This window comes from Danio rerio, chromosome 1 (assembly GCF_052040795.2).
Source record: "Danio rerio strain M-AB ecotype USA chromosome 1, GRCz13ab, whole genome shotgun sequence".
Taxonomy (NCBI): Eukaryota; Metazoa; Chordata; class Actinopteri; order Cypriniformes; family Danionidae; genus Danio; species Danio rerio.
Window position 1 is genome coordinate 60,526,477 of NC_141021.1, and position 15,132 is coordinate 60,541,608.

A 15,132-nucleotide genomic window follows, 5' to 3' on the forward strand; every position below is an offset into this window, starting at 1 on the left:
AAGAATCTCGCGTGTCCGTGCTGTACCGTGCCTAACTTTACTCTTCACAACGAGCTGAGGGTGATGCCGTCGCTCTCTCTCCCCCGCCTCAGCACACAGCCGTCTCTCACACCTGCAGCATTGAGCTGAACATTCCTCTGCAAACCGACGGCAAACGTTTTAGCACCGCGAGCGTGATATAGTAAACCCCCTCTGCTTCTCCTCTGTTTTAAATGTAATCATTAAAATGGACCGTGTATTCTTCTCTTCCTGTTGGCAAAGAGCTTAGAATCACCAACAGGTGACACTCAATACACTTCCTTTGCAACAGCAGCGCCCAGCGATACAGCTGTTGTGGCGAAATCTGTGACCCGTCAAAAACTGTGACCAGGGGGCGCGCTGTTCATTTAAAATTCACTCGGGAACGCGCTTGTCGCTCATGCACGCGACCGTGAACGTGCAAATACTGAAATCAAGCGATCAGCGTCGAGCGGTGCGGTAAAGCATGTTTAATCATGGGATTGATGGAAGAACTTTAATGTAGTTGAGATATTTTGACCATCCAAATTCTTGTAAAGAAGGGATAAAAAATGTATGTTCATGCTTTATACCTGTCAACATTATGATGTGAAAATAAGGCATATGCCCATCATAATAAGGGATTCCCCCGACCCCCCTTTAAAAATCCCTAAATTACTAAATACGATCACTTGGAGCTGTTCCGTTGTAAATAAACAGTTAAATGGTCAGTAATATGTTTTATTATAATTATTATTTGCACATATATATATATATATATATATATATATATATATATATATATATATATATATATATATATACATTAGCAGCAAATAAATACGGGAAAATACCTTTACGGGATGATAGCGGGATAGAACTGTAAAATACGGGCGAATACCGGGAAAAACGGGAGGGTTGATAGGTATGATTTTGTTGCTGTTGTTGTCTCCTGATAGACCTTAGACTCGTAGTTTGTAGGTTTCATTATGAAATATAGTTTATGTATTCCAGATTTAAATTACTGACATGACACTAAATCGGCTTCACAGAATCTTAGGTAACATTCATAGTCATCTAAATATTCTACTGTATATGCCAGATTACAATGTTTAATAATAATGTTTAAAGTATGGCAATCTCCTTTATAACATATTGACCAGATATTAGGCTAATATACTGTAGAATCTGAAATTCAAAGCTATTGAGATGCCATCCCTCTTTTATTTGTGCGATTGTTTAATTAAATATCTCTTGTCATATCTTATGTTGCCTATCTAAAGCATATTGACCAGATATTCATTTACAAATGCCGTATCACTGAATCTGAAATAAATAGCCATAGTCCCTTCTTATTTTCATATGATGGATTCTCATAAAAGATCTAGGTGGACAAGATGGCATCTGTTCGTGATCATCATTTAGAAGAAGTGAAAGAGCCGGACAATGAAAAACCAAAGAGGCCTGAAAGTGAAGGGGAGAAGGCAGAATTAGTGGATCAGGCTATGCAGATGATCAGCCCTTCTCACACCGTCAGTGTGAATCTGAATGCTGGAACGGGTGCAACTCTAATTTCCCCTGTTCTTTCTGGAAACAACATCAATGGCCCAGTAAATGTCAGCTTAAATGTTGGTGCCAATGGTAAGATCACAAAAATAAATACAGTTAATGAGAGTTGCCAAGTTTGATCTGGGCTTGTTTATCCAACAAGCCGTATCGCACTTCCTTTATGTTGACTTTAGAATAGAGTATAGCAGTGTGCTGTGCTTTATTTGTTGCTAGGCAACCACTATGTCAATGGTTCTGATCAGGCCCAGCTCCAATCAGGAGCTTGGCCCACCCTGGCCCCACATCAGATGACAACATATTTTTGGTTTCATAACTAAGAAAACAGCATAGCTATGATGTGACCTTGGTCTTTAAAAACATGTTTTGGCGAGCCAGACTCATTTACAATTTTGATTAAAGTCTTGCGTTTTATCCATTTTAAAACATTCAAGCTGCATTAGATGACAAAGAACCTAATTTGGCATAGAGCGCAGATTTCTGTGCGCATCACACACACATTACCAAGCGCACTTCCCTTTAATATCATTTCATGCAGTCCTAATTCATACAATAAAACATCTTAAAGGACACAAATAGTTCAGCAGGACTGCTTAAACCACTTAAACATTATAGCATTTCTCTCATAGAAAGAGCAAATATTAAGTTCGATCTGTGAACGACGCACAAAAATTGACAAATAACAGGCAGTTTCAGTAGTGAAGTCCATATATATATATATATATATATATATATATATATATATATATATATATATATATATATATATATATATATATATATATATATATTTATTTATTTATACAACAGTTCTGTCTGGTTCTCAAATCTGATTGGCTGATAGCCGTGCGATATTCTGTAATATCAGAACTCCTACAGCCTCTTTACCCTTTGTGTATTACTCCGCCCACATACAGCCAGCATAAAGCAGACACTACAGATGTGAAGTTTAAAAGATGCTTGCTCAGCTGTTTAACTGTCAGCTCATGATTTGAATCCAACGTGGAAGAAAGTAGTTCCTCATACAAAGGGTTTTTGAGACTCTCCATGTTTGATTTTGTTTTTATATACACAATTATGCCGTCAAACTGTTGTATAAACGCAATATCACACGAGTAGCAGTGCGATATGGCTGTATATCGGCACTGGTGGGGGCACTAAGGCACTCGACCTGCGGCTTTGTGCCAATGCACGCTTCCCACCAGTGCCGATATACAGCCATATCGCACTGCTACTCATGTGATATTGCCCATATATATATATATATATATATATATATATATATATATATATATATATATATATATATATATATATATACACTTTTTTTGGCCCACCCAAAAGTTCCAAGCTAGATCCGGGTCTGGTTTTGATGCTATAGCTAGGGCCAGACGGAATCTGCGGACATTTTTTGCTATTTCTGCGCAGAATTTTGGTAAAAATCTGAGGACTTATGCAGATTGATTTTGGGAGTATCATAACTAAAACCTTAATATATGAAATATAAAGTAATACCTTTTCAACTTATATTTAATGTTTCCATGCAAATCCAATTAGATTCACTTTATTTGGTAAACAAAGCAAGTCTCTCATAGAATATCTCCAACAAAAGACAGAAAATATTACTGTTCAAGCTATTGACAATAAATCTTATGAAGATTTTCATATTAGTCAACAATATTACTGAAGTTAATTTAAAAACTGAATAAATATGCATTTACACACATTTACACAAGTAAATAAACAGAAACCAACAGAATCAACAGAAGGGACTGTGCATTCATACTTCTGCGCACTGTTTCTGTTGTTTTGCAATACACTTACGAAACGCTAGTTGGCAGTGAGGTGTTTATTTTCCTCTGTGGCTCAAACTTGCTTATTTTGAGGCAGGAACCAGTGGACGTGCAACTTTAACCATAAGGTAAACACAAAACAAAACTTTCCATCCGGAGCTCCTTCACGGGACTGCGCACTTGTAAACAATCGCCCTATCAGGTTTGCGCGGCTCTCGGTCCCTCCCAGACTCATCAGCGCTACCAAGCCGACCAATCACAGAGCTTGCGCTACACGTCATTGCGACGTGTAGTTCCATTTTTTGAGAGGTGCACGTTCGCGACGGCCATGATGAGGGCTATGCATAAGTATAAATCAGCCTTAAGCTTGCATTTAGCAAGAGCACTGAGCACTCTGCCTTTTTTCAAAGCTCCGACAGTTTTAGAAGCACTCACAGCTCAGTTTTTGGGAAAAGCGCTGCCATTTTTGCTGTGCAAAAACCTATCAATGGATTCATGCCATTATTGTTTCATATTTTCTTTCAATACACAAAAGGTCATTTGTGCGTAGTGTCATTTGGCGGACCAGGTTGCTTATTTCTCTAGAAAAACTTGCCAATACAACCTGCCAGCAGTTTACATATCTGCATAAATTTGCTTGGTTATCACTTTAATAGCTTAACATATTTGTGTTCAAAAAATGTGTATTTACTTTGGCTTTTTTCTGATGCTTTCTCAGAATTTCCACCCAAAGGACCGATGTCTCAGAAAGAAGGTACAAAAAAAGTTGTTGGACTCACATTAACATCATTTTATCAATAGCCCCTTTCACACAGTGATACCGGTAAATATCTGGAAAATTCCTGGAACAACTTTACCGGTATTTTCAAAACAGCGCTGTTCACACAGGCGAGGACGTTACGGAATTTTCCTAGAAAAGACCGTTCAAACGTCCATTCCAAAATACCAGTAAATTCTGACATCATTAACCAGAAATGAGCTTTAAACGGCTGCGCTTGTATTTGTAAACATTTGACTACATCACAAACTCTGTGGATGATCAGTATTGTAAACAACTTCGATGAAAACATATGGAGGATCACATATGTTCATAATATGTGCGTGTACAGGCGCTCACAGGCTGTTTCACGGGCACACGCAAAGCTTGAAGGTAAACAAACAGCGGCTTATCATAAACATCTTATCGATGATTATTTACACAGTTGGCATTAAGAAGAACATATAAACGTGATCTGACTAATTTCTAGCAGCTAAACGTGTCTGGGAAAATATTCAAAGGCTTTTATTCTCATAAACCGCACAGACATGAATGCGTCTGACTGTTCTGATTGGCTAAAGCAGATGTCTCAAGTCAGCATGTTCTAGACGTGCACGCGCTCTTTCCGGCAATCTTCCTTTTGCGTTCACACAGAGCAGCATTCCGGCAAATTACCGGTAATGATACAACTTCTCTATCCGGAAAATAGCCAGAACGAATTTAACGGTATTTTCAAAAAGGACCTGTTCACACATACAGACCTTTCCGGAAAATTGCTGGTAATTTTCCGGAAAGGTCTGTATGTGTAAAGGGGCTAATGTCTACAACAATTCAGCAAAAGTCACAACAATTCTTGTGCTTTTGATTTCTAGATGATAACTTCTTGCGAGAAGTCCTCCAAAAACACAAGGAAAGCATGAAGGCAAATGCACGCGTGTTTGAGGGCAAGAAAGAGAACAAAACAGACATCAACAAAGTGTACACTGAGCTGTTCATCACCGAAGGGGACATGAAAGACGTCTGCAAAGAACACGAGGTTCAGAAGTTTGACCTAGCCTTGCAGATGCCAAGATCTGAGGACAAACCAATCGACTGTAATGAAATATTCAATTTATTGAGGGAGAATGACAACGGAAACGTTGTTCTGACCAAAGGCATCGCCGGCATTGGAAAGACATTCTCCGTGCACAAGTTCATCCTGGACTGGGCTGAAGGAAAAACCAATCTGGATGTGGACTGTATGTTTTTGCTTCCATTTCGAGAGATCAACCTGATGATAAAAGATGGAGATGTTAGTCTTCATGAGCTTCTGCTGGAATTTTACCCTGACATCACTGGCGTTGAAAACACCAAGTTTTATGAAAAATGCAAACTGGCGTTCATCTTTGATGGGCTTGATGAGAGTCGCCTGGATTTGGACTTTAGCCTCAGGCCAGTGAAGCGTGTCAATTCTCAATCCTCCATCGATGCTTTATTTACAAGCCTCATTAAAGGAAAGCTGCTTCACTCATCTCTCATCTGGGTGACCTCACGACCTGCAGCGGCCAATATGATCCCTACCGAACACATAGGGTTATTCACTGAGGTGCGCGGATTCACTGACAAGCAGAAGGAGGAGTACTTCAGAAAAAAGGTCCCAGATGAAGATCAAGCTTCCAGGATAATCTCCCACATCAGGACGTCCCGCAGTCTCTACATCATGTGCCACATTCCCGTGTTCTGCTGGATCACCGCCACCGTTCTGCAGGATATTCTCCAGAAGAACAAAGGGGAGGACATTCCCTCCACCCTCACTGAGATGTACATCCACTTCCTCCTGATACAGATGAACATCAAGAACCAGAAGTATGAGAAAAATCAGGTACGGGATCGTACAGTGCTTTTGAGCTTAAACAGAGACATGATTTCTAAGTTGGCCAAACTGGCGTTCGAACAGCTGAAGAAAGAGAACGTCATGTTCTACCGGGAGGATCTGGAAGCATGCGGCATTAACGCAGATGAAGAGTCCACAGGACTGTGCACTGAGATCTTCAAGAAAGACTCTGTCCTGCATGAGCTGAAGGTGTATTACTTCATACACTTGAGTGTGCAGGAGTTCCTTGCTGCGCTGCATGTGTTTCTTTGCTACTTGGAGCTGGAAAAAGACATGAACTTGACAGATAGTGACCTGATGTTCTTCCTGGAGGATTCACGTCCTAAACAGAAGGAGCTGTTGTACGTTCTGCTGAGGAAGGCGATCGATAAAGCGGAGAAGAGCGATCGAGGGCATTTTGATCTCTTCCTGCGGTTCCTGCTGGGCATTTCTCTCGAGTCCAATCAGAAGCTACTCATCGGCATCCTGAACGAAACAAAGAACAGTAAACAAAGCATCAGTAAAACCGTTCAGTACCTCAAGCAGTTGCAAAACAATGACAAATGCCCAGATAAATCTATCAACCACTTCTTCTGCATCCTGGAACTGCAGGACAGAACCCTGTACCAGCAAATCATGAATTACTTGAGGTCAAAGACTGGGCAGATGAAAGTCGTGTCCAGATCAAACTGCTCAGCGCTGGTGTATGTGCTTTTGATGTCGGAGGAATTCCTGGATGAATTCAACCCAAAGTTGTTCAACAAAACATATGCGGGATGCAGGAGACTCGTGCCAGCCGTGAGATGCAGCAGAAAAGCCCTGTAAGTAGACCCAGATAATTATTCCCAAATCATGCCCTAGTAGCAAAGAATTCTGGCCCAGATTTGGCATAAAGCTGGGACATCAGGCATTCATCCGGCACTGGCATACAGCATGTGGGCCAAACATGGCCTGGGTTTGGCAGAGGTGGCACCGTCTATAATGCGGCACACAAGATTTGGGCCAGATGTAAAATGTAGTATTTGGCCCAGATATTAAAAATTGATTGTGGGCCACGTGAGTTTGGCCAGTCTTGACCCACATTTAAAATACATAAAAATAATTTTTGATTAAATAAATCAATTCTACCAATTAGGTCACTGAGAAAAAACAAGGCCCATAGTGTGCCTAAAGCGCAACGCTTCATTGGTTTATTAATTTCATTGCAATCTTGACACACCAACCTTACTGGCCCAGTTCAGGCCCAGTTATGAGTTATTAACTTGGCTGAGAGTTGGCCCAGATATGGTCTGTGTTTGGCCCTTGTCTGGAAGCCAGATTTGGTCCAGTCATGTACCGTAATTCACTGCGGCATGTGGGCCAAGCAAAACCTGATTGGGTGGGCCAGAGCTGGGCCGGAGAAATTTTGCTATATGGGTGGTGTTGTTTATGACATGTAAGAAATTGTTTAGTGCAAATGTGCAAAACTAGTGCAAGTGTTGGTTAAAATGAGATGAAAGAGGGTGTTTTCTAACAGTGGTTTGTCAAGCCCACTCACCTGTGTGATGCACACTCAGAATTGCATAATATTTTAAGGTTGTTGTGTGGTGCAGTGGGGCTTAGAGAAGAGGGGGTCCTGATTTTGTTCACAGGTATAGGTAATCCCTGAAGAAATGGGGTTTATTTGTCCTTTGAATGACACTAGTGAATCAGCAATCAAGTTCAAGTAATTCAACTTGAGCTGAGATTTAGCTTAAAGTAGAAAACATCCCTCGAGTAAGCTGGTGCAAGTGGCGCGGTACTGCATTAGGTCCGTACCAAATGTTCTCAGTAGTTGAGACACGTAATGACACCCAATCAATAACAAACTATGTTATATTTTTATATACACACACACACACACACACACACACACACACACACACATTCACTGGCCACTTTATTAGGGACACCTTACTAATACTGGGCTAGACTCCCTTTTGCTTTCAGAACTGCCTCAATCCTCTGTGGCAGAGATTCAACAAGCTACTGGAAATATTGCTCAGGGATTTTGCTCCATATTGTCATGATAGCATCACACAGTTGCTGCAGATTTGTCGGCTGCACATGCATGATGCCAATCTCCCGTTCCACCACATCCCAAAGCTGCTCTATTGGATTGAGCTCTGGTGACTGTGGAGACCATTTGAGTACAGTGACCTCATCGTCATGTTCAAGAAACCAGTCTGAGATGATTGAGCTTTATGACATGGTTCGTGTTATTCTCTTGGAAGTAGCCATCAGAAAATGAGTACACGGTGGTAGTGAATAGAGGGACATGGGCAACAATACTCAGGTAGGCTAATGGGCCCAAAGTGTGCCAAGAAAATCTCCCCCACACCATTACACCACCACCACCAGCCTGAACCGCTGACACAAGGCAGGATGGATCCATGCTTTCATGTTGTTGATGCCAAATTCTGACCCGACCATCCGAATGTGGCAGCAGAAATGGAGACTCATCAGAGCAGCAACGTTTCTCCAATCTTCTATTGTCCAGTTTTGGTGAGTCTGTGTGAATTGTAGCCTCAGTTTCCTGTTCTTAGCTGACAGGAGCGGCACCCGGTGTGCTCTTCTGCTGCTGTAGCCCATCCGCCTCAAGGTTGGACGTGTTGTGTGTTCAGAGATGCTCTTCTGCAGAGCTCGGTTGTATCGAGTGCTTATTTGAGTTACTGTTGCCTTTCTATCAGCTGGAACCAGTCTGGCCATTCTCCTCTGACCTCTGGCCTCATCATTTGGGCATTTGCACCCACAGAACTGCCGCTCACTGGATATTTCCTGTTTGTCGGAGCATTCTCTGTAAACCCTAGAGATGGTTGTGCGTGAAAATCCCAGTAGATCAGCAGTTTCTGAAATACTCAGAGCAGCCCATCTGGCTGCAACAACCATGCCACGATCAAAGTCTCTTAAATCCCCTTTCTTCCCCATTCTGATGCTCGCTCTGAACTGCAACAGATTGTCTTGATCATGTCTACATGTCTAAATACATTGAGCTGCTGCCATGTGATTGGCTGATTAGAAATTTGCATTAATACACAGATAGACAGGTGGTGCACTTAATAAAGTGGCCAGTGAGTGTGAATGTGTGTGTGTGTGTGTGTGTATAGTGTGCATTAATTAATTTTGTTATTGTGATAAAAAATACACAGCAAGTTAATGCTTTATTAAGTTCTCTTTGTTGTGTTCTGTTTTCAGGTTTTCAGACTGTGGACTGACAGAAACATGCTTTGAAACAGTGGCTTTGGCTCTACAGCTGGAGAACTGTCCTCTGGTTGAGCTGGACCTGAGCTACAACTGCAGTCTGGAGGCGGCAGTGAACGTGATGTGTGCTGGACTCAAGAGCCCACACTGTCATCTGGAGACCCTCAGGTCATTACCATTTCACTAAGATATTACAAGTGCAATGATTCCTGAGATCAAAAGCATTTTTCGAATGCACAATATAATGGTGGCCATACCGATATCGGCCGATAATAATAAATCTTTAGGCTGATAAATTACTGTTGTTGAACCACTTCATACTGCCCACCATTTTTATTATATTATACTGGTGTTTTGGTTAATGTTCAGTGAATTGGTTGCTTCATTTATGCATTCATATATATTTTAATTAATTAGGCAATTTTGGTCAGACAGTAAATTTATTTAAATTAAAGAAAGTTGTCCATAGAAACAAATAGATAATAAAGTTTAGAGATCAGGTCAGACTAAAAAATAAAATCTCATTGCAGCAATCATGCAAAACATTTAAAATATATAATATTTCTCAGTATTTATTATATAATCAGCTAATATATTGACAATCGGCATCCAAACTTGAGTTATTGAAATTCCATATCGGTGCATCCCTAGAAAATTGTACAAGACCGAAGCAAATAATGGCAAATGCCATGCCTCAGTGAGGTTTGTCATCATCAAAGCAAACGACCTGATGCTTTACACCTTCTGTGCACTTTTTCTGCTCTCAGATTTGCATGACGACCACATTGCCTGATTTACATTATAAATAAAGCCAGGATGCACTTTTGCTATTATCTTCTGCAGGTCATCTCTCCTTGTGGCTTAATTTGTTCAGTGCTACAGCTTAGCACCCAACATGTAATAGCTGAAAGTTTCAAAGGGTTTAGATGATGTTACAAATGCATAAAGATATATTTTATAAATGTAATAATTAAAACTATTAAAAAGCAGGGACTAAGCTGAAGGAAAAGGAAAGTGAGACTCTTTTTAGCATGTATGAATAATTTTTTCAAGGTGGAATGTTGAAGTATATTAGGCTGCTCACTTCAACTGGACTTAATATTTTTACACTTCGTATTCTAGACTGACTTTTATTACGTAAAAATAGAGTATTAAAAACAATAATATTCTGTGGACACGAGAATGAAAACCGAGTTAGTGGCGCCATCTAGTGGCAGTGTGTTGATCTCATTCATTCATTTTCTTGTTGGTTAAGTCCCTTTATTAATCCGGGGTTGCCACAGCGGAATGAACTGCCACTTATCCAGCACATTCTAACGCAGTGGATGTCCTTCCAGCCGCAACCCATCTCTGGGAAATATCCACACACACACACACACATTCACACACACTCATACACTACGGACAATTTAGCCTACCCAATTTACCTGTACTGCATGTGTTTGGACTGTGGGGGAAACCAGAGCACTCGGAGGAAACCCACAGTCAGGAACGCAGGGAGAACATGCAAACTCCACACAGAAACACCAACTGAGCCGAGGCTCGAACCAGCGACCTTCTTCAAAAATTTGTATATGTGTATGCCAATGATTATTATATATTTAGTATTCAAAACATTTTTGGCAGGGGGGGGGTTGGCGAATTATCTCGTCTTCCTTTTGCTGATCACATGCACGTTTATGCTCCTTCAGGTTGGCTGGGTGTCATTTAGGGCAGGGCAGCTGTATGCAGGTGGTCTCTGCGCTTCAGAGCATCTCACATCATCTAAAAGAGCTCGACCTCAGCGGAAACGATCTGCAGGACTCAGGACTCCAAAAGCTCCTACAAGGGATGGAGAACACAGAGAAAAGACTTCAAGTCTTGAGGAAAGTATTGATGATACTTAGCGTTACAGAAGTTTGAAGAAATCAATTAGTAAGTGAGATGATAGAAGAGCTTAATTTTTCAGTTTTAACTCTGCTCTCTAATACAGCATTTTAGCCACACTTGTGTGAGTTTATGCTTAAGGTTTATTTTGAAATGATGCAGGTTGAGCTGGTGTAACCTCACTGAAATGAGTTGTCAGGAGCTTTCCACGATTCTGAGCTCCGATTCAGTCTTGAGAGAGCTGGACCTGAGTAACAATGACCTGCAGGATTCAGGAGTGAAGCTGCTCTCTGATGGACTGAAGAGTCCAAACTGTCAGCTGGAGATACTGAGGTGTGTAAGAACACACAAAGGATAATTTACGGTCAGTAAGTAATTATGTTGACGTCTGTAGATGATCTCTTTGTGTCTGTGTGTGTCTCTGCAGGTTGTCTGGCTGTATGGTGACAGAGGAAGGCTGTGGTTTTCTATCTTCAGCTCTGAGTTCAAACCCCTCACACCTGAGAGAGCTGGATCTGAGCTACAATCACCCAGGACAATCAGGAGTCCAGCTGCTCCAACACACACTGGAGGATCCACACTACACACTGCAGAAACTCAAGTATGTTGAATGTTTAATTAATCTCTGATCAGTAGGAATCCACACAAAATCTGTGCCTAGTGGGATTTTTGAGTCCACATTGAAAAATGCTTTTCTTACCAGGATTTTTCCACTCCAAATATATAAAACTTCTTAAATTTAAAGCATTTTCAAGACAAGCAAAAATATTGTCTTGTTATAAAAAATATAATCAAAATTAAATGGGTTTTCCATACAACAAGCAAAATAATCTGCCAATGAGGGAAGCAAAATAATCTTGTTTCAAAAGAAAATGCAAGATTATTTTGCTTACCCCATTGACAGATTATTTTGATTATTTTGACATAATGTTTATAGTTTATGCTAAATTATGAATATTATTATTTATATTATATTTATACAGTGATTAAAGAAAACATGTAAATAAACTTACTTCCATGCTTCAGTTTCAACATTCTAAATATATCAGTATTATTGCACATTTTAATATATCATATTTTGTATGCGTGTCTCTCTCTCTCTCTCTCTCTCTCTCTCTCTCTCTCTTTATATATATATATATAGTCCAAAGACATGCGGTACAGGAGAATTGGGTAGGCTAAATTGTCCGTAGTGTATGAATGTGTGTGTGTGTTTATGTGTGGATGTTTCCCAGAGATGGGTTGCGGCTGGAAGGGCATCCGCTGCGTAAAAACTTGCTGGATAAGTTGGCGGTCCATTCCGCTGTGGCGACCCCAGATTAATAAATGGACTAAGCCGACAAGAAAATTAATGAATGAATATATATATATATATATATATATATATATATATATATATATATATATATATATATATATATATATATATATATATATATATATATATATATATATATATATATATATATATATTTTTTTTTTTTTTTTTTTTTTTTTTTTTTCTGTCAATCGTTTAAATAAACTGTTGTGATTCCTGCAGCATTCACCTGATGTGGATGTAAAACCCTCAAATTAAAGCTGACAGTCTGCGGTTAAAGCACATCTTGGTTGTTTCATTTCAAATCCATTGTGTTGGTGTATAGAGCCAAAAATGTTAGAATTGTGTCTGTCCAAATATTTATAAACCTAACCTGTATATATGTATGTGTGTATGTATGTATGTGTATATATGTTTATATATATATATATATATATATATATATATATATATATATATATATATATATATATATATATATATATATATATATATATATATAATATTCTTTTCCCTCTGTAGAACTGATCCTATGGGTGACCACTTGATGAAACCCGGGATAATGAAGTGTAGGTTTATCATCATCCCTCTCAATCAATCATGTATTCTACAAGTGTCTGTCTGAGGCAATAACAGAAGTGTTTTCTGTCTCACAGATGCATTTGATCTCACTCTGGATCCAAACACAGCTCACGTTCATCTGCTTCTCTCTGACGGAGACAGAAAGGTGACACTAATAGACAACAGTATACCATATCCCGATCATCCGGAGAGATTTGAAGAGCATCATCAAGTGCTGTCCAGAGAGAGTCTGTCCGGACGCTGTTACTGGGAGACTGAATGGACGGGTCAGGAAGGCACGGTCGGTGTGGCGTATGAAAGCATCCCGAGGAAACCTGATGATTTTATGTCAAGCAGGTGCATGCTTGGAAACAACATCATGTCATGGATAATTACTTTTGCATTCCGCACACATGTTTCTCACGCTGAAGAAGATATTACTGTGAAATCTCCATCCTCTGGCTCATGTAAGAGAGTGGGTGTGTATGTGGACACAACCGCTGGTGTTTTGTCCTTTTACCACGTCTCTGACACACTCACACACTTGTACACATTCCTCACGCCTTTCACACAGCCTCTCTATGCAGCATTCAGAGTGGACGGCGAATCTGTGTCCATCTGTCCGATACCGTAAACAGAGTTATAATTATAAGTAAACACTGCAGTGCTTTTGAGCCATACTAGACTACTTGAGTTAATTTGATGTGGTGATTCCACAGTTGCTATAGTAACACAACAATAGTAATTGATCTGTTGTGGTGATTTCGCAGTTGCTATGGTAACACAGCAATTACAGTAATTGATCTGTTGTGGTGATTTCACAGTTGCTATGGTAACACAGCAACTACAAAGATTGATCTGTTGTGATGATTTCACAGTTGCTATGGTAACAGCGATTATAGTAATTGATCTGTTGTAGTGATTCTACAGTTGCTATGGTAACACAACAATTGTAATCGAAGTGTTGTGGTGATTCCACAGTTGCTATGGTAACACAGCAACTATGGTAATTGATCTGTTGTGGTGATTCCACAGTTGCTATGGTAACACAGCAACTATAGTAATTAATCTGTTGTAGTGATTCCACAGTTGCTATGGTAACACTGGAACTAAAGTAGTATAAACAAATGACCTAGTACTGTATTTTTCTACAACAATAGGGTATATTATACTACAATATACCACAGTTTACTGTAGTAAAAACTAATGTACACTACAGTATTTATTGCTGTTTATCAGTTCACTGTAGTTAATACTGCGGTTTGCTGGAGCATTCAGGATTTAAAGGACTTTAAAATAACACAAACTACTAGCATGGATCAAAAATACTGTAGTTTTTACTATAAATGCTATACTGTAGTGTTTTTTAATGTGGGGGGTAATGTGGGGTTTAATGAGGGTTTACACTGTTTGCTGAGCAACATTTACTAAGTTCTGCTCTTTGACTTCATCTAATTCACATGAAAGTAAATTTGGTCGCCTGGTGATTTCCAAAAATCAATTTATTTTTATTAAACCATAAGAATGACCATATTTTATCCATAAACTACTGAAAAGAAAAAAATAGCCATTTATAGTTATTATATACTATATGGTTACTATATAGTTACTATAGTAGGTTATAGTTGCTAGTTCTATTTGATTGCGACCCCTGGGGTAATTACATTATATTAAGGACACAGCAATAGCAGCAGATTGATTTTATAACACCAGGTTAAACTTTCTGGCACATTTACAGCACTGACATACAGTAAAAAATTAAATGAAGAATAGACTTGGGTCTATTGGTGTGTGTGTGCCATTGCATTTATAACCACTGTATTTATAACCACCTCAGAGGATATTGGGGGTCGCGAGTAACTGGCATTGTGATTTTGGGGGTCGTGGGCTGAAAAGTTTGGGAACCCCCCTGCTTTATAGAATGTAGGGTCTGTTTGTAGATAAAGGCTGAAGCCTATTTTGAGTTATACGATTTTAGAAAGTCTATTTTAGAGACTATAATTAATTAAACAGCGTGTGCTTTTTACATCTTTACCGTTTTTATAATGATTGAAACACCTCACTGATTTAGTGTGTCTCATAGTGACGTTTAGCACTGATTTGAATGAATTAATATTTTTCTAATTAAAAAATCTTCTTTAATGTTCTAGTAAAGAAAAAAAATGTAGTGCTGAATGTGTGGAAATAAACAACAAAGCATCAT

At 39.4% G+C, this 15,132-nt stretch overlaps 1 protein-coding gene across 1 annotated transcript; it reads left to right on the plus strand.

The window, feature by feature from the left end:
* Positions 1–1,385: 1,385 nt before the first annotated feature.
* LOC147847101 (NACHT, LRR and PYD domains-containing protein 12-like) lies at positions 1,386–15,132 on the plus strand. The gene is made up of 9 exons (XM_087237951.1): positions 1,386–1,638; positions 4,075–4,110; positions 4,986–6,786; positions 9,179–9,352; positions 10,876–11,047; positions 11,211–11,383; positions 11,478–11,651; positions 12,891–12,937; positions 13,025–15,132. The coding sequence occupies exons 1-9, from the start codon at positions 1,395–1,397 to the stop codon at positions 13,561–13,563; spliced, it is 3,360 nt and encodes a 1,119-aa protein (XP_087094077.1). The 5' UTR covers positions 1,386–1,394; the 3' UTR covers positions 13,564–15,132.